Source organism: Populus trichocarpa, chromosome 13 (assembly GCF_000002775.5).
Source record: "Populus trichocarpa isolate Nisqually-1 chromosome 13, P.trichocarpa_v4.1, whole genome shotgun sequence".
NCBI lineage: Eukaryota > Viridiplantae > Streptophyta > Magnoliopsida > Malpighiales > Salicaceae > Populus > Populus trichocarpa.
This window is the reverse complement of record NC_037297.2, coordinates 11995048-12016212: the sequence shown is the minus strand read 5'-3', so window position 1 is coordinate 12016212 and position 21165 is coordinate 11995048. Positions and strand designations below refer to the sequence as shown.

At 34.8% G+C, this 21165-nt stretch overlaps 1 protein-coding gene across 1 annotated transcript; it reads left to right on the top strand.

Moving 5' to 3' along the window:
* The first annotated feature begins 9542 nt into the window (after positions 1 to 9542).
* On the top strand, positions 9543 to 14241 carry LOC18104444 (receptor homology region, transmembrane domain- and RING domain-containing protein 2). Its single transcript, XM_024583719.2, has 4 exons — positions 9543 to 9998; positions 10384 to 10611; positions 11289 to 11693; positions 13191 to 14241. Exons 1-4 carry the CDS (start codon positions 9878 to 9880, stop codon positions 13793 to 13795), a joined length of 1359 nt encoding a protein of 452 aa, XP_024439487.1. The 5' UTR covers positions 9543 to 9877; the 3' UTR covers positions 13796 to 14241.
* The last annotated feature ends 6924 nt before the right edge of the window (positions 14242 to 21165 follow it).

Below are 21165 nucleotides of genomic sequence, written 5' to 3'. Positions count from 1 at the left end.
TCTCCCTGCTTCCAAGTAAGTCTCTCCAGCTTTGCAGGATAATTCGCCCACACTGTACACTTGTAAATTTAATTACGTTGTTGCTGTAGCAGGAGTGCGTGACGCACGCCTGCGGGTAAGGCCGGGCTGGCTGGGTCCAGCCCAGCCCATATGGGCTGAGCTGGGCCCAGCCCAAAAAAACAAAAAAAAACAGAAAAAATAAAAAAATAGAAAAAACAGAAAAATAAAAAATGTAGAAAAAATAAAAAATGTGTATGCATGAATAAAAATAATGTAAATTTATTGGTTTATTCACTGACGCCAGAGTCAGGAATAAAAATACTGGTTTAAATTTATATTATTTTTATTCGTTGTATTTTATTTTATTTAGCTAGAAAAATAAAAAAATATATGCATGCATAAAAATAAATTTATTTATTTATTCACTAGCGCTAGAGTAAGGAATAAAAAATATTAATCTAATTTTTTTCGTAGCTACGAATTTTTACCAACGCTAGAGTTGGAATTATTCGAGCTCGAATATTCACTGGCGCCAGAGTCAGGAATATTATAAACAAATTATTATAGCATAAGCGAATAAATTTTTAGCAATTTAAGACAAAACCAGCAATGCAGTCTGCCTTATGCAGAACGTTTAAGGGGTGATAATATCTTTCCTTTTACGTAACCAGTCTCGTACCATAGAATCTATGTTGACCAGTTAGGGTTCCTAGTGACCATAATACTAGGTGGCGACTCCTTAAACAAGACATTTTCACCTAAAAGAACCGGATGCCAGAAATCTGTTCTTTTTCGATAATCAAGAGAATTAATTTTTAGGGCCGCCGCGATGTCGGGTGCGACACAGACACTCCCCCTCAAGTTGGAGCATAGATATCTATCATGCTCAACTAGTCGGTTATACCATGAAACACCCTTCCTGCAACTGCTTTTGTGAGTATATCGGCTAATTGACTTTCAGAATGGACAAATGAAAATTGTATGATCTTGTGATCGAGATTCTTCTTATGAAATGCCGATCAACTTCAACGTGTCTGGTGCGATCGTGTTGTACAGGATTTTATGCAATCTCAATGGCTGTTTTGTTGTCACAATGAAGAGTCATAGCCTGTTTATATTCAATTCCCAAATCCTTTAATACGTCTCTGATCCATAACAGTTCACATATACCATGAGCCATACCACCAAACTCAGCTTCTGCACTCGATCTTGCCACAACTTTCTGTTTCTTGCTCTTCCAGGTTACAAGGTTACCTTCAACAAAAGTAAAGTACCCTGATGTGGATCTTCTATCAGTTTGATCTCCTGCCCAATCAGAGTCTGTGTAATCTTTGATATTTAAACCATCATTTTTTTAAAACAACAGTCCTTTTCCTGGAGCATTCTTCAAGTATCTTAAGATCCGATATACAACATTCATATGTTGCTCACTTGGCGCATGCATGAACTGGCTTACCACACTCACGGCATAAGCTAAATCTGGCCTTGTGTGTGACAAATATATTAATCTTCCAACTAACCTTTGATAACGACCTCTGTCTGTTGGAGTTTGATCTGGAAAGATTCCAAGGTTGTGATTCATCTCTATAGGCGTTTCTGCTGGTTTGCAGGCAAGCATTCCAGTTTCAGTTAAAAGGTCTAGCACATATTTTTGTTGTGAAAGGAAGACTCCACGTTTCGATCTAGCAACCTCAATTCCTAAAACATATTTGAGTTGTCCGAGATCTTTCATCTCGAATTTAGTAGCCAAATACTCCTGTAATGCTTTTATTTCACGTGAGTCATCTCCTGTCACAACCATATCATCAACATACACAATTAAAGTTGTTACCTTCCCTTCTTTGTGTTTGATAAACAAAGTGTGGTCTGAATTGCTTTGTTTATATCCAAATGCCTTCATTGTAGAAGAGAACCTCTCAAACCAAGCTCTTGGTGACTGTTTTAGCCTGTATAGTGACTTCTTTAATCTACAAACTTCAGTTCTACATGAGGAGCTATAATTAACTCCAGGTGGCAAGTCCATGTAGACTTCTTTCCTCTAAATCTCCATTGAGAAACGTATTTTTTACGTCAAATTGTTGTAGAGGCCAATCTCGATTAGCTGCTATGGATATAAGGATGTGAATTGTGTTGATCTTGGTTATCGGTGCAAAATTTTCTTGATAATCCAAACCAAACTTTTATGTATATCCTTTTGCAACTAATCTTGCTTTATACCTATCAATACTGTCATCTGCTTTAAGTTTCACTGTGAACACCCATTTGCATCCAATTATTCTCCTTCCTTCTGGTAACGGGGCAAGTTCCCAAGTGGCATTTTTCTGTAGGGCCTCCATTTCCTCATTCGTTGCCTTTGTCCATTTTGGATAAGCTAATGCATCATGCACATTACTAGGAATAGACACAGTGGATAGTTGATTAACAGTAAATGCATACAATCTAGACAATCTATGGAAAGACACATGGTTGCTAATTGGGTATTTGATCTTGGCTTTCAGATTAGGTTCATATTGTTTCTTGGGAACTCCCTTGTTTGATCTTTGTGAATACTTGGGAGCAATACATCTATCAGAATCATGTATTTCATTAGACTCATCAATACTGGGATTTAAAGTTATTTGAGGAAGAATATTCTGGGTTGATTCTTCAAGTGATGGTATAGACGTAGGCAACTCTGAAGGTATTGATGATTCTGCCATATCGGGTGCATTTGCGGGCATTTCCAGTTGCTCCAACACATCATTATCATTTCCAGGGATACTCTCAAAAACTTACTGACCACCTTTCTCATGCCATGTGTTTACTTCTTCTAACTCTATAAATTCATTTCCTCCTCCACCTCTTTGTAAACCATTCTCTTCAGTATAAGTCTCCCCCTGAAGAGAAGGGCCAGAAAAATTCCCAGAGTAATAAGGTTTTGTTTCATGAAACGAGGCATCCAAAGTGACTTGGAGTTTTTGGGTTTAAGGATCATAACACCTATATCCTTTTTGAAATTCATAATATCCAACAAACACACATCGTTTGGCACATGGATCAAGCTTAGTTCGCAGGTTCTTTGGAATGTGAACATAGACAGTACAACCAAGGACCCGTGGTTCAAGATTTGGAAAGTGAGGAAGGGAAAAAAAGGAGTGCATTTTTTGCTGAGGGGTTTGAAAGTCTATAACGCTAGAAAGGATGCGATTAATGAGATAAGCAGCAGATTTCACAGCCTCTCCCCAATAAAATCGAGGCATATTCATGCCAAAAAGAGAGGCACGAACCACTTCCAGCAATTGTCGATTTTTTCTTTATGCCAATCCATTTTACTGCGGAGTATAGGTGCAAGAGGTCTGATGACGAATACCAAGATGCCTCAGAAATTTGTCAAAAAATGCATTGACATATTCTGCACCATTGTCAGACTGTAGAACACGTATCTGTGTTTGGTTTTGGGTGCTAACCATATTATGAAATTCCTGAAATGCTTGATAGACATCACTTTTATTGGTAAGCAAAGACACCCAAGTCATTCTAGTGCATTCATCAATAAATGTGACAAAGTAACGAGCTTTAGAAATAGATGGGATTTTTGTAGGACCCCAGACATCAGAGTGAATAGCTGCAAACGGGATAGAACTTTTATTCATACTTGGTAAATATGGAATACGATGGCTCTTGGCCAAGTCACAAGTGTCACATTGGAACTTTGAATCATTCAGTGGAAAAAAATATGGTTTTAGTTTCCTCAGATAATCAAAAGAGAGGTGTCCTAGTCTCCAGTGCCACAACCATAAGGTTTCTTGTGTTGTTTATTTGCTATTGGATTGATTTGCCTGACTGAATTTCATCCCTCCATTTTCTGTCAACTCCAGGTAGTAGAGGTTGCCTCGTCTAACACCATAACCAAGAATCTTCCGAGTCAGAATGTCCTGAAAAACACAAAACAAGGGCCAAAAAGTTACAGTGTAATTGAGGGTGGAGGTGATTTGGCCAACGGATAGCAGATTATATTCTAAGGGTGGAACAACAAGAACTGTATCTAAAGTGAGAGTATTGGATAAGATGACAGATCCTTCTCCACTAATGGGAGAGGTACTACCATTTGCGGTGGAGATAACAGATTTAGAAGAAGAGAAAAAAGATTGTAATTGATTTGAGTCCTTAGTCATATGATCGGATGCACCTGTATCAATAATCCAAGTGCTATTCTTAGAAGTTGTAGAGAATACAAAAGCCTTACTAACATCTCCTGGTTGAGTAACATTTGCTGTGGGTGGTGATTGATCTACCTGGGTGGAGGTCACCATAGCTTTTCTTACAATCTTCTTTCGAGGTTTCTTTGTGAAGTCCCACCATTCAGGATAGCCAATAATTTCATATCATCGTTGTTTAGAATGACCTATTTCACCACAATGAGAACACACAAATCCGCTAGAGTTACCAGGTGGTTGATTGTTACGAGTCTTTGAAGAGCCCAAAGATGGTCCTTGTCTAGTTTGATTAGCCAACATAGCCGAGCTTTCAGAGATGTGATGAGAGCCTCCCATTGTTTGTTTCTGTTGGTGTTCTCTCCTGACATACGCATATGTACTTTCTAAATCAAGTTTTGGGTTTTCTTTTTATGTATATATATATATATATATATATATATATATATATATATATATAAACACTCCATCATCAAGTTCGTCTCGTTGAATGGAACCCGTTGACATTAAAAACATGAGTTTTTCCATAAAAATTGATCATTCACTAATTTTATCTCTCCATCGTTTTCAAGCGACTTTTTCTTATCTTTCTTAAATTTAAAGACTAAAATATTAAGAAAATAAACTTTTAAATCAAAATTAAAATTGCAAAAACTAAAGGAATGTTGACTAAACATAACTTTTCTAGAAAATCTTAAATTGATCATGAGATTTCTTCTTGTTTTACAATTTGATCCTTTTTTATTGAATTTGTTTTTTTAACAATTTTTAATAAACTGGTAATTAGTTTAGACATAAAGGGTCGCCATTAAAAAATTTAATGAAAAAAGAAATAAATTACTATGGATTACGATTTAGTATATTTTATAATTATAATTATAAATTAGTTAATAAGTGAACCCGGCTTGGTCGGATAAAAAACAAAAGGTTGCTAATCAAGCTGTTTTGAGTCCAGTGGGCTGTCTAACATTTGAGTTCTAAAAGGCCGACAACATCAAACAAAGACTTCTAATCATGCATGGTCCAACAATGTAGCGTTAGCTGCTCCTTCAATGCCCAATCTTCCCAAGCCCACACCGCTAACCTTTCCAACAACCCAACCATCTCTATCTAAGCCCACATTGCCTCCACTTCCTAGCTTTCCCACCATGTCTACCGTCCCAAAGCTCACCTTTCCTCCGCCACCGAGCATTCCATTACTCCCTCCTATCCCAACCACTACTCCCTCTTTTCCATTCCTTTCTCCAACACCTGGAAACTATTTAGTTATCCTTGCTCATAATCATATACCTAAAAGTGAAATGGCTATTAGAACTCTACAATGTCATTTTAGCTCATCCTTCTTTGCTTCATCTGGGAGAATTCAGTTGTCTGTTCCTCATATAGTTCATCTACAAAGGCTAATATTGACATGTAGAAAATATAAATAAATTTTACCAATTGCTTTTAAGGGGTTACGATATTGATCCAAATTCGATAATTCTAAGGAAACATTGGTTAATTTTGCGCTTTATGAACTCAAGAAATTGCATGTATGTTTGTGGAATGATATATTTTATTCTTCACTTATCTCATGGAATTGTATGATGACAATATTCTTTCTTAGTTAGAACTTCATAGAGACTTGGCTTTGAAGAGAAGGAAAGAAAAAAAGGATAATAGCAGAACAGAGGCATACATGTATACAAACACATTAATTAGATTGGTGATCATATAATTTAAGAATTCGAAATACAAGCGATTAAGTAGCTAATTAACAATCTCTGAAATAATAAATGAACTGGAGAAAAAGAAAAGAAAAACCCAACAAAGCAATACGGCCCATCCAATATGCACATGACATCATAAATTACTCATCCAAGCTCCTTCTACGCACCCAAGTGAACAGTCCATGCCAAGAATCAAGATTTAGTTCCCAGGTGGTGGGGTGAGAAATGGGATAGAGGGGATTGCTGTTGGGATAGTGGGGAGTGGAAGCATGCTTGGCAATGGTGGCAAAGTAACCTTTGGAACACTAGGCATGGTTGGCAGGCTAGGAAGTGGAGGCAATGTGGGCTTAGGTAGAGATGGTTGGGTTGTGGGCAAGGTTGGCAATGTGGGTTGGGGCAGACTTGGGATAGTTGGCAAAGGTGGCAATGTGGGCTTCGACAAATTTGGAAGTGAAGGCAGAGGTGGTAATTGCAGAAGACGGCGAGCTGCTTGAGCTACATTGATGTTTGAAATTGCCAAAGCAATGAAGAAAGTGAGAATGAAGCACTTGAAAGAGGCCATTGTTAAGTGAGTGTTCTTGTACTCCTTGAGAAAATTAGCGAGCTTATATAGTTGTGATTTCAAATGGAGTGGCCAATATTAGGTGATAAGGGCAGAGAAAAACAGTGAATCCAATTTGAGCTACAAGGTAGTTCAACTTCTCATCTTTTTTGTTGTGCATAATCAATTTGGTTTGAGTTCTAATTGGTGGGTTATCTAACATTTGAGTTTGAAGCAAAAACACCACCGAAAAAAAGTTCCTTGATCACAGACCTTCCATACTAAATCACAGAAGACAACTCTTTCTTGCATCTCCTGGGCCTAGCTTGAAACTACATTTGATGACTTGAAAGTGGAAGATGGTTGCGACGGTGAGCTAACAAGAAATTAACATAGATTTTATAATTTTTCAGAGCTACATCAGCTACCAAATCCTAGAATGTGCATTGAATCTTAGCCCCATATAAGCCCATTACAGACCTTGTTTTTTTTCATTCATAGTACCTTACATAGAGTTTAAGGTATACCCCAACATCTACTAAATGATGGCTTCTTCCAAATGCTTCAATGTCCTTACTTTCTTCTTTGCTTTGTCATTTTCAAGCATCAATGGAGGCTTGGCAGCTCGCCATCTTCTGCAATTGCCACCTCTACCTGCAGTGACAAATTTGCCAAAACCCACATTGCCACCTTTGCCAACCATCCCGACTCTACCACAGCCTAATTTGCCAACTTTGCCCACAACCCAACCATCTCTACCTAAGCCCACTCTGCCTCCACTTCCTAGCTTGCCAACTATGCCTGCGGTCCCAAAGGTCGCCTTGCCTCCATTGCCAAGCATTCCCTCAATCCCAACAACAATTCCCTCTATCCCTTTCCTTTCCCCACCACCAGCTGGAAACTAGAGCTTCGTTTTCAATATTCATCCTTCGTTCACAAAGAGGAAGAATGTGGACTATTGGCATTGCGTTGGAGTCTTTAAATGTCATGTTAGAATTTCATATAATTCATTGGATCGTCTATCTTGTGCTTTGTGTAAGGTGCTTGGGTGTTAGATTTTGATGTAATTCCTCCACTCGGATATCGTTGATTCATGTTTTTGCTGTACTTTTTGTGTCATGGTAAATCTTTATCATATACTACATGATTTTTTTTAAAAAAAAAGAAATTGGATATGCATATATATTGGGATACAAACGTCAGGCATTGTTTTCAACTCTATATCATAATTTCACCTCATCTAGTGGGATATTCATTGTTTTTTAAGTATTTTTAATATTAACGTATTAAAATAATTTGAAAATATAAAAAAACAATTTTAAACAAATTTATTTTTTAAAATTTTCATGAAATGCTGTTTAAAATACAATTCTAAAAAACATCTTAATACCATTTATTTATAATCAAAGAAATTAGTAGGCTTGCAATTATGTTAAAATTTTGGTTCACTAAAACTCAATTATTTAATTTCCTGATCTAACATATAAAGAATTGATATTAGAATATCAAATATCCCAATTCTATGTTCGAATACAAATATATTCAGGCTCTCCAAATATCTCATAATTTGTGCCGCCATGGATTACCATGCTTCAGCTTGCTGGCATCTTATATTCCAATTTATTGCACAACTATTTGGCATTCTCAACAAAAAGGATAAAGAAAAGTGTGTGTGTGTGTGTGTGTGTGTGTGTGTGTGTGATAGGGCTCATTAGTGATAGAATTAGTGCTGAGATTTGACTATCCACACTCTAGCAGACAAGAATCAAGATGTTGCTTGAATATTTGCCAGGACGAAAAAGACACATAATTAAAAAAAGAAAAATGGCCATTAGAAGGTAAGAATATATTATCTTCAGCGCAGAAATATGGTTTCCCCGGCAATTTTACTTGATTAATTCATTATTCAAAGCTTAATTAAGATGGGGTTTTAATTTGAATTAATTTTACATAGATAGATTTGGATGATATATTAAATATGACCAAACAAGGCTATAAAAAATAATATATTTTAATTAAAAAAAATAATTGACCTAGTAATCTATAAATTGATCAAATTATTTAGTAACCCGAGTTTTTTACCGGTTTAAATATCAAATCAAGCATGATAAATATAAATAAAATATTAGATGAGCTTTACTTTATAGTTATTAAACCTAATTAAGAGACTGTTTTTTTATCTTGAGTCTTAATTAAAAAAAATATTTAAAATTTTAGTACCTTAAAAATAAAAAAATTAAACATTATTTTCCATTTGTTATAGTTATCCCACTTCCAAGTCAGGGATGATTAACTCTAAACTCACCCATATACGTGTCATTTTCTGGAAAAAAAAAAGAAAAAAAAAAAAGACGACGACGACGACGGTGACCCATGAAATGGACACAAAACCTGGGCATTGGGACCACCCAACTATACAAGTGGCTTCTTTCAAGAAAAAAATCAATTACTTTCTTTCTTCTCATCCACTACAGAGTGAACACACATCTTCTTTAGAGAGACAAACCTACTTGGATTGGATGTAAAGGATAATCACTCTCTCATTTATCTCTAATCATGTATCTTCATTGATTGCTTTTGAAAAATTATTAAAATGATTCGGTTGGTAAGATAATAGTTTTCAGATCCGATCCGGTTTAAAATTTGAGTTTTGAATTTTGACCAGATCACCAGATCGGCTGAGTTAATTTTTTTTTAGAAAATCAAAACAATATCATTTTAGTAAAAGAAACAAAAATCAACGGATTGCAACTGAGTTTTTGACTGGGTCTTGCCGGGTCAACCACCGGGTCAATGGGGTCATACCGGGTTTTTTCTTATCCTATTTTTTCTTCAACCCAGCCCGGTTCCAGTCCCGGGTCGGTCGGGTCCCGGGTTGACCCTCCTGGCGTGGCCGGATTTTAAAACTATGAATAAGATTGTTTTTTAAAATAATTTTTAATTTAAAAATATATTAAAATAATTTTTTAAATTAATATAAAAACATTAAAATAATTTTAAAAAATAAAAATAACAAACACCCCCCTAACCCCTAAAGGATAATGACAATAAAATATTATATCACATTAATTGAGATAAAGTTTAGGAAACATAAGAATGAAAACACTTGCATCCAATTAAACAAAAGCTTTCCCATCCATTTCATGGTATAGTGTATTTTTGCTCTCTCTCACCCTTTATTTATTTATTTATATTTTTCACACTGAAAAAACAAAACCCTTTACATGCAAATCAAAAGCATCAAAACCCAGAATCAGGATCAGAGGATTCAGATACTCTCTCAGATGGAAGCTGATGTATCCATTCTCATCAAAATCAAAACCCTAACATAAACCATAGCAAAAAGAAAAAAGTAAAAAAAAGAAACAATTTTTTGTCTTCCTCTTTCTAAGATAATTTAGGGTCTTGTTTATTTTCTTTTGAGAATCAAATCGATGAAGGGTATTGTAGTTTTATTGTTGTCTCTGTTGAGTTGCTGTTTGGTGGCGTCGGCTAATGTTGTTTTGATTGGAAATAATGTCACCATGGCTTTCAATGATATCGAAGCTAATTTCGGTGAGTTTTTTTTTAAATCTTTTTTTTTTGTTTGTTTTGGTGTTTAGTTGCTAAGAAAGTGTAGGGAAAATGAAAGAATGTGAGTCCCTTTTATTGCTAGAGCTGAAAAGATGGAAACTTTTCATTGAATTAAGCTTTATATGCCAGTTAGGGATCTTAAAAGTTTGAATTTTTTCTTAGATTTTTGTTAATTAGCTATTGGAAATAAAAATCCTATTTAAATATGGTTGATTTTAATCTGTTGAAAACTGGTTGGAATTATGGGTTTATGAGAAAATTTAAGGAACTTGAATGTCAGAATTGTTGATGCAAGAATGTTGTGCATACATAGTTTCTTACATGTGTATGATTACATGCTGATTATTCATTTTGTTGATAAATTCAGCTCCGGCAATAAAGGGCTCAGGTGAATGTGGGGTATTGTCTTTGGCGGAGCCTATTGATGCATGCACGGATTTGACTAATAAAGCTGAAAAGGGTTTGAATAGTAGCTCTCCATATGTGTTGATTATTAGAGGAGGGTGTAGCTTTGAGCATAAAGTTAGAAGAGCACAAAAGGCAGGGTTCAAAGCTGCTATTGTCTTTGACAACGAAGAAGGAGTCTTGGTTGCAAGTAAGACCTTTTCCTATGTGAAAATCGGTTAGTTGTTTGTTTTTGTGAGTATGAATCTGTATTGGCATGGGAACTTATTGAAAATTCTAAGAATTGACTCTTAAATTTGTTGGCGACACACGAATGCTTACGTACGCTCTCCATTTCTGTTCTGGTTTACAGCACAGTGATCTTACAATGAATTCCTTTTGAGGCTACTTTCATAGTTTTGAAACACAAACCCCTTAAATTATAGATGCCGGCCTGCTGTGAGTCCTAGATCAACAAATTGTTGTGAGGGATTTGCCTTTGTATTGTAGCCCTGTGATTTAAGCTTATTTTCTAAAGAGAAACTTTGAAGAAATTAGAAACAAACCGGTGGTAGGTCTTGATATTTGTAATGTTTGAAATTCTCTTTGTTGCTTATAAGTTTGCTGTCTGACTTTTTGCCCCTTCCTGATCAAAACTCAGAGCAGGTAAATCCTTACTTGAGTACCTAGAAATTTGTTCGAGTAACCACTTTTTCTATTGTTCTATAATTTGTTATTGTTCTTTGGGCAGCTAACCTCTCTCTCTCTCTCTCTCTCTCTCTCTCTCTCTCTCTCACACACACACACACACACACACAATTATAAATGACAAAATAAAGTATTTTGGTATCACACAATCCTAATTCAATGTGCTGGAAAATTTTTCAGTGGCAGGAAACTCAGTTGGTGTAAAAATACATGCCGTCTTTGTTTCTAAAAAATCAGGCGAAACACTTACGAAGTATGCTGGGTTGACTGGCTTGGAGCTGTGGTTAATCCCAAGCTTTGAAAATTCAGCATGGTCTATTATGGCAATCTCTTTTATTTCTCTTCTTGCGATGTCTGCAGTATTGGCAACTTGTTTCTTCATCCGCAGACATCGCATAAGAAGAGAGCACTCTCACTCATCTCGTGTTCGGGAATTCCATGGGATGAGCAGCCGCCTAGTGAAAGCAATGCCTAGCCTCACATTTACGTCCGTTCTAGAGGATAATTGTACTTCTACTACATGTGCCATATGCCTTGAAGATTATACTGTTGGAGAAAAACTCAGGATTCTGCCATGTCGACACAGTAAGGCTTCTTTATTTCCTTGGTTTCCTAACAAAGATGATATACTTGCTAGTATTTGCTTGTTTAATACATTTGGTTTGCATAATTCAATTTTGTGCCTGCCCATTTACATGTTTCTTTTAAGGTTTTGGGTTAGTGTGTAGCCACTGTAAGTTCAATGTCAAATGGGTTTTCGAGATAGTTTAGAGGGATAATAGAATTATGAGAAGTGGCTGACTGCAAAATTGCTTTTGTACATCAAGTCAGGTTGACACCTTGTTTAACTTAGCTGCACTGGTTGCCCCTATTATTCTGGCTAAAGCATCAGGCAAGTATTTCTGTGGTCCCCAAACCCAGTCAAGCATGGAAAGGGCAAAGAAAAGAATTTTTTTTAAAATAAAAAATTTTCACCATTGACAGTGGTTCAGTGATTTGGGCATCCTATAGTGTCATAGTGAGCAATTGAAATACTTAGATGTCTTGAGCAAATGTTTGGTGGAGCATGTTATCTGTTGTAACTGAAAGGAGCAATTTTGGGAAAAGCAAAAATAAGGAGACTCTTTCCCATATTATTTTTTAGACTTGTGTATTTATGCATATCAACGGAATTTACTGATAGTAAATTATGTAAGCCTCTCTGACATGTACACCTAGTGAAATGGATGTGCCTTAGAAACCGAGTTCTTCCTGGCAATTTATCCATAGCATGCAAGATCAAAGCAGGTACAGCTTTCAGAAGTTGACATGTGAGGAATCCATTAGAGGTGAATTAAGTAGGATTCAGACTTGATTTAGTGAATGTAAATTTAGTAAAACTTGGAATAGAGATAGGAGTGAAGTGAAAATTGAATGTTAGATTGCTGTGACTCGTATGACAGCAACCTTGTTTTATGGTATATTTTCTGTAAATGCAAACCCATTTTTTTGTAAAATTGGTATGATAGAAATAAAACATCAAACAACATTGGATTGGAAATCCAAAATGATAGTAATCAGAAATGAATCGATTGTATTTGTCAAAACATGGAAAGTAGCTCCTTTTGATGAATAGTTTGTCTAATATAGGTTCATAGAGCGCAACATGGAAGTTTTGATGTTTTCATTATACAAGGATGGTTTTCACTTTTATCAAATAGAAATAATGAAAAGAGTGCAAGGTAGTTAAAGAAAATTTATGCTTGCTGTATTCTCAGGAAGATGTCTGTTTTAGATAGTGTAGTATAGAAATAAATATGTGAACTTGCCTATACCAACTTAGTTTAGTACCTGGGATTTGAGTAACACACTTGCCCTTGCGCACAATATAAAACAACCCAACCGAACAAATGAGATTGGGGTTGATGCTTTGTTGCAGTATAGATTATAATATCTATATAACAATTGATGTTAGGATTATTTTCAACAACCCTTCCACTATGCCAATTAGAAATAATGTTTCTTCTTGAAGCTTTTGACAAAACTTTTGTATTAATTATTCATGTCACTTTTAACTGAATCACATTCTTGAACTTTGTGCAGAATTCCATGCTTTCTGTGTGGATTCTTGGCTAACTACATGGAGAACCTTTTGTCCAGTATGCAAGCGTGATGCAAGAACTAGCACAGGTGATCCACCAGCATCAGAATCCACACCATTGCTTTCTTCCAACCCATCCTCTTTCGCTTCATCATCAATGCTTTCATCTTTTAGATCTGGAACATCAACTGCCATACAAATTGCCTCATCAAGGACCCCTTCAGTTTCTCACATTTCCTCTCTTTCAAGCACTCCTTATGTCCAACAGCCTCTTAGATCCTACCGGCACTCGACTTCCATAAGTATAAGTCACAGCTCAGCTGATCTTAGGCACATGTCTTCCCAAAGATCCCTTACTTCCCATTTGGTTTCACCCCATTCTTTGGGCTACCCATCAATATCACCCTTGAATACCAGATACATGTCTGCATATATTCCTAGCCCAAGCAATGCCTCCCCAAGTCTGGTTAGCTCTAGTCATCAACCACGCCCATTGTATTGCAGTGAGTCGGTTAGCTCTAGTCATCAGCCACGCCCATTGCATTGCAGTGAGTCTGCTGCAAGTTTCTCCTCATTTGCCTCTGCCCAGTCTCTTCCAGGTTGCTAATTGAAAATACAATTTCTTGAGTGGGAAGTCACGAGTACAAGCCATAAAACTCTGCAGGATGTGAACCAACATGTCATGTTCTACAAACCTCTGGTTCGTACCTTAAGGCATCACTGATGGGGTTCCTTTGGATGTAATTGGTCGTCGTCTTGTGCCACACAAGAATGTCACACGCACTCTGCACGATTTGTACAGTGTATGATACAGTTGTGTCATTTTTATCTATTTTCAAGTGAGAATTCTGGTCCATACAGTTGAGCTCCGGCAAATTCTTATGCGCCAAGTCTTGAGTTTATTTGTGCTGTATTGTGTTGCTAACATTAATGTTTTGAATAGCCGTATTGGTCAATATTGTGAACTCCAAAGGCACTAACCATTGTACTACGTCGAGTTTGCATTTGGAGGTTTGCGTGAGGATTTTAATGGATTGGCTTCTCTTTTCTGGATCTTTTTTTCATTTCCATGTCTTTGTTGCAATGTTTTGATCTAGATATAGGTAAGGGAGACAAGCAACCTTACTCCTATTTAAAAGCCAAAATTAGCAAACGAATTTGAACAAATGTCTCACATTGAAAAGAAAAAAAAGGCACAAATTTGGGTTGCTTTGTAGAGTTGCTCAACAATTGGTTTGTTGAGGAGGTTTGTGTTGTCTATAAATAATTAACAATTTTATTATCTTTACTTTTCAAGTAAGTGTTCGGGGAAATTTTCAAATTTTGAATTAATAATTATATGTGCTAATAAATAATAAAAATATTTATTAATAATAACTAAAATCTAAACTAAAAAATTAAGAAATAAATGTAAATAAAGAAACATGATCTTGTGTCATGTTATACAATTTAATATTTTATTTTATTACATGTTAATATTTTAAAAAAAAATTAAACATAAAACTCAATTTTATTAAATTTGATTTGCCTAACGACATGGCTTGGATTTCAAATTAAATTGTATTGGAGCTGGTTTGACGTGACTCGTTCAACTTATTAGATTATGTTATAATCTAATTTTTTATTCAAAATTCCAAAGTATTTTTCAAAAATCTAAAAAAGGAGAGAACAAATAAAAAAAATATTTTCGATGTATTTTGGTCATCAACGTGTCCATTTCATTAATTGTTATTTTTTAAAAAAGGAAAATTCTAAGGTTGGTAAACGAATATTACTATTATTATTATTATTTTACAAAAGGTACTAAGATTGCCAAACAAGCTTTCACCAAAAATGGAGAAACTGATGAAAAACCGATTGCCTGAAATTAATTAATTATTTATTTGTTTTTTTTTTAACAAAAAAGTAAAATCCTATGTTTATCAATCTCTCCCTAATTTGCTGCACCATATCTCATATGCTTTGCGTCCCAATTAAAGAAAATCTTAAGTGTTTTTACTGCACCATATCTCATAAATTTAACTTTGATTTTAAAGTTTCAGGCCTAAGTTAGTTATGTTTAAAAGAAAGTAAATACTACTCATAACACATTCTTTTAGATAAAAAATTACCATTACTTGTGTTTTTCTAAATTTATATAAATGCTATAATATTTTGAGCAATTTAAAAAAAAAAGCTAACAATTATTTGGATCAAAGTTTTAATGGGTTTGATAAACTTATTACCAAGCCTCAAAATATATTTTTTAAACAAATGTCAAAAACATTTTTTTTCTTTACAATGCTAAAACATGGAAAATGATTTTTTTCTCTTTCTTTTTTCTTTTTATGCTAAACATAATATTTAACAAAAAAAACGAAATTATGCAAAAGAGATTTTTTTTGTGCTTTTTTTTTAAGCTTGGCCATTATTCAAATTAAAACACTTAGTTAATTAATTTTTAATTTTTTTTTACCATTTAACACATGCAAGAAACATGTACTGACACATATCTCCTTCACTAATTTACCCCCACACACCCTACAATCATACATATTTACAATTATCATCAAAATTGAACATACAATAAACCTTTTAAAAGAGGATAGACAACATCTGGATGGATTGGAGGAGTTGTTGGAGTAACTTGAATAGTGACAACATGTGGGTTCTATATGCCACCACCATCACCATAATATGGGCCCATACGTTGCTATTGTTGGAAAAGATGTACCAAGTGAAACTGAAACTCTTTGTCTTCTTTGAAATTAACCACTACCTATGCAAAAAACAAACACTTATGGAGGGAGCTCTTCTTTGTTAAAATTTTAGTTTTCTTCTTGTTTTTCAGTCTAACTTTGTCTCTTTATTCTACTGTTGAGTGTTATTGCTGGTACTGGTGGGTAAACCTCCTACCTGGTATGAAAGCACTTTGTTTGCTCTTTGATTTCCCACTGATAGAGTAGGAAACATATGCTTGTAGAGGGATTTCTGCTCTATTAAAATTTCAAGTTGGAGATGGACGAAGGCTGGATTTTGGTTTTCATGGATGTTGTTTCGGTGATTTTTTTAGCCACTTTATAGCCAGAGGGGATGGTATAAAGCCTATAAGCTAGGTAATCTTGAACCCTTTATGTTTGGAGATAGATCTTTGTTGTTGATTAAAGATAAAGATAAAAATTCTTTTGGCTCTGCAGCTGGCAAGGGAGTGCACAAGGCCTTTTTTTTTAGGTTGAACATTGTTGGATGGTGTTTTTTAGAGAGAATCTGATGCTGAATAAAATTAAAAAAAAATCTAAAAGTAAATAAAGAAAGAAAAAAAAAAGAAGCCAAGAATTAAAAGCAAGAAAAGAAAAAATAAAAACTAGGAAGAAGAAAATTCAGAGGAGGAAAAGTTTGTATTTTATCAATTCATAAAAAAATATCTTACAAACTTAAAAAGAAACATATAAATAGCATAACCCTAAAACATCTAAGTATTGAGCTCAGTCTATCAATTAAAATTGTCTAACATAAACAATCCAAATAAATAAAACAAAAACAATCAAATAGGCCTAGATAGGCTCAGTCTAGGGGTGATCATTTTCGGTTCGGTTCGGTTTTTACCTATAAAAAACAACCAAACCAGTATTTTTTTTTAAACTGAAACCGAGTTAAACCGACTAGTTTCGGTCCGGTTCTTGATTTCAAAAAACTGAGAAAACCTATACGCTCATATTACTTCTCGAACTCGCCAGTAGCCTTTTCACAAATATTGTTTTCCCTGCATTGTGCAAATTGCAAACAACCAAAAGCCAAAAATCAACACCATTGATTTCAATTAAAAAATAAAAATAAAATCAACATCCTAAATCCAAAACTCTGCTATAAATCAAAACCCTAAATTTCTTGCAAAATAAACATGGTTTTTCCTATATTTTTCAAATACCCAGATGCCAAAAATCCAAACCCGATTTTTTAAAATCAAAACCCCAAATCTTCTTATACAGATAAATCTTATCTTCCCTGCATTTTAAAGAATACCCAGAAGCAAATGGAAGCAGTGGTCTTCCTTTTCATTCTCGACAAGTTCAACAGTTCCCTTCCATCCACTCCTTTTCAACTTCTCATAATAATTCTTAGCTGCAATAGTCAAATAGTCTTCCTCAGCTACAAAAATCAACATCCTAAGTCTTGGGGGAGGGAGAGGGAGAGAAAGAGGCGAGAGGGGGCTGCTGGTGGCTAGGGTTACTGGGGGGGAATAAATTTTTCTATTTATAGTACTTTTTTTTAACCGGTTCGGTTCGGTTCGGTCCGGGTTAACCAGTTCCTGCATTACAAAACCAAAAACCGAATCAAACCAGGATTTTTTCTAACTATTCTAATCGGTTTAATCGGTTTTTTTTCTCGGTTCGGTTTTTTCGGTTAATGTTTTTTCAGTTTTATCGGTTTATTCGGTTTTCCGGTTTTTTTGCACACCCCTAGCTTAGTCTCCCAACTAAAGAGTGACAGGTCAGGTCATCCTTTATTGTCTCCATCTATATACTCGTGTAATCTACGGTTTGGGTTTGGTGTCCCCACAAACTCTCTCGGGGTCGAAGAAACTTGACCTCGTCAAATGTAGCTCTAAACGACTCTAATAGTACTCCCAAAGATCTGGATCAATCTACTGCAATCTATCTCTAGTGATCTAAGTGCAATTTGAATCTGGTCGACCTGCTTATCAAACGAGAAACTGTTGAACTTCATTATCCCTGGTAAAAACAATTATTTCATCTAGAATAGCATCAATATTATCTTTTTGTCCTGATGTCAAGGTGAAAAGGGTGGAGATTTTAATAGGAGCATAAAAAATAGGATCTGGTGGCATCTCAAAAGGGATCATTTGGAATAAGATATGGTTTCTTGTAAACAACTAGATTCTCAATGTTAAATGTAGAGTTAACGCTAAAATTAAACAGTAAATCAATAACATAAATATTTGGACCAACCCGTTATAGCACTTTGAATGGCCCAGCACTACGTGCCTACAGTTTTCAATTAGTTCCTGAAGGATATTGTTCAAGTCTAATCCATATCATAACATAGTATCCAACATTAAATTCACTATGTCAACTATGTAAATCTTATTGAAGTTTATATTATGCATTACTTGCTTGAATCTGCTCAGTGATCTTAACATGCAAATCTTGAACTCTACGTGCAAATGACTCAACTGACTTAGACATCCTAGCATGAGGAGACATGAGAAAAAGATCTAAAGGCTTACTAGGCTTGTAACCATGTACAACTTCAAAAGGACTTATGCTTATCGACCTATTGACAAAGCTATTATAAGAAAATTAGATTGTAGGAAGAACTAAATCTCAATTTCTATTATGATCACACACTATACATCTCAAAATATTGCCTAAACTTCTATTAACCACCTCAATTTGACCATCAGCTTAAGGGTGGTAGGCACTAGAAAAGTTCAACTTAGTTCCCATCATATGCCAAAGGATTTTCCAGAAATAACTCATAAATCTAACATCCCTGTTTGAGACTATGGTTTGGAGAAAACCATACAACTTGAGAATCTCGTCAAAATAGAGTTTTGCAACTCTAAAAGCATCTGTGGTATTAGTGCAAATGATTAAATGGACCATTTTAGAGAAATGGTCACCAACCACAAGGATAAATTCATGCTTCTTTGTAGTACATAGTAGCTCAAATAGAAAATCCATACTTACATCTTGCCATGGGAAAGTAGGAATAGGTAAATGGGTGTAAAGACCAGTGTTTTGTTTTCTATGCTTAGTTGGTTGACATGTTTGACCAACTTAGAAACATCTCTTTTTAAGCTAGACCAAAAGAACTAACGTTCCACCTTTTCAATGGTTTTTTTCTCCCAAAGTGTCTTAAAAGACCTCCAACATGAATCTCTCACGCCAAGAAATCATGCACTGATATTTTCGGGATACAAAGCTTATTATCCTGAAATAAATACCTTTCCCGAAGGTAATAACCATCTACAACTCAGTTACTCTCATCTCTCGATGTCATGCATATTTCTTCAAATTCTGGACAAGATTTATATTCTTCTTTCTATCTCTTAAATCCAGTAACTTCAATACTCAATACGGATAACAACGTTACCCAGTAACTAAAGGCATTTGCCACCTTATTTTCCATTCTAGATTTATGTTTCAATATGAATGAATAGACTTGCAAATACTAAATCTAATGAACATGCCTATGGTTGAGTTATTTTAGGAGTTGAGATAATAGAGGGCCTCATGGTCGGAATAAAGAACAAACTCTTATGGTAGCATATAATGGCGTCAATAGCGAAAGGCCTGAACTACTGCAAAACATTTTGTCATAGGTTTAGTACTTTTGTTTAGCCTCGTTAAGTTTCTCACTAAAGTAAGCTACAAGGTGACATTCTTGACTAAGTACTCCACCTATACCAACTCCTGAGGCATCACATTCTTCTTTAAACACTTTAGTAAAATTAGGAAGTTGCATTACTATGGCCTTTATCATTTTCTTCTTAACCTCCTCAAATGCTTTATTAGCTTCTTTACTCCATTAAAACCCACCTTGTTTCAAACAATATGTGATAAGAGATATGATGCTGTTAAATTCCTTGATGAAATGATGATAGAAAGTTGTAAGCCTAAGAAAACTATGATCCTCATGAATATCCATAGGTTCAAGGCAATCTATAATCGCTTAGACTTTTTAGGGATCAATAAAGATTCCCTCACATGACACTATAATACCTAAGAAAACCACTCAATTCATAAAGAAAGAATACTTTTTGACATTAGCAAACAAACTTTCCTTTCTTTAGAGTGATATAAACTTGAATAAGATAATCTAAATGTTTTTTCTGGGTTTTGCTATAAATAAGGATTCCTTTAAAATACACCACTAAGAACACTTTTATTTTCAATTAAGCCAGCCATGAATATATGATAGAATAAAAATTTTGTACAATTGCTGCGTAAAATAGTGTAATAAAATATAACCTTCCTTTTAAAAAATAATGCAATAAAAAAATGTGAGTCAGGTAGTGTAGGATTGTTTTTTTATATGATCAAAGAAAAATCATTGTTTTTTTCTCTGGAGATTTGATTTGTAAAGGCAAAATCCTTTTTGTAGTGCATGTTACAAGCATAATTAGTCAACATGGATGCAAATAGCCAAAATATTTGCTAGGAGAAGAGGTTTTTTTAAAAAAAACATCACAAAAATACAAATAATATAATTGTCCATGATTTATTTTGTCATTACTATTTCACTCATAATAGCTTTGTAAAATTACATGTTGAGATACGGGAGCCCAAGGTATTAATCTAGAAACGAGAAACTGGAATTTTAATTCACCTTTTTTTTTATGATATGTCTCTTCTTTTAGTATTGACATTGAATTTTTTTACAAAAGATTTTTTTGAGGGATTGATATTGAATTTTAATAATCAAACTGACACATCTCCCATTTTAGGGATCGGCGACAAATCTTTTTTACCATATGATTAAAAAAACTAAAAAGAAAAGTTAGGGTAATTGATGGCAATCAGAAAAGATAAATCTAGGAGAAAACACAAAGTAAAGGTAACCTTTCATATAAAAAAATGATGCTATAAGGGTGACATGGTTCTTCCCTTGAACATAATTAACTCCTTACTTGAATTTCTAGAACCAGTGCTAATTTTTAGGATCCTTAGTTTCCTTTAATTACTAGGTGATCACTCCAATTTTTCCACGATACATATTTTTGGCCCCCGTCGTGACATCCATCCAGGTGAGACAGTAGTCCAAAATCTTTATGAGAAAAATACATCTCTTCTTGATTGTTATGGATATATTGTTAACCCAGGACATGTTATATAGCTTAGGACGTGAGACAAACTTTAAGTCTAAGTGAGATACGCTACCAGAGGATATCTTATTGATACAACTCTCACTATCTATAATGATCATACAACCTTTATCTTCACATTTAATATAAAGGTGTAAAAGATAACGATT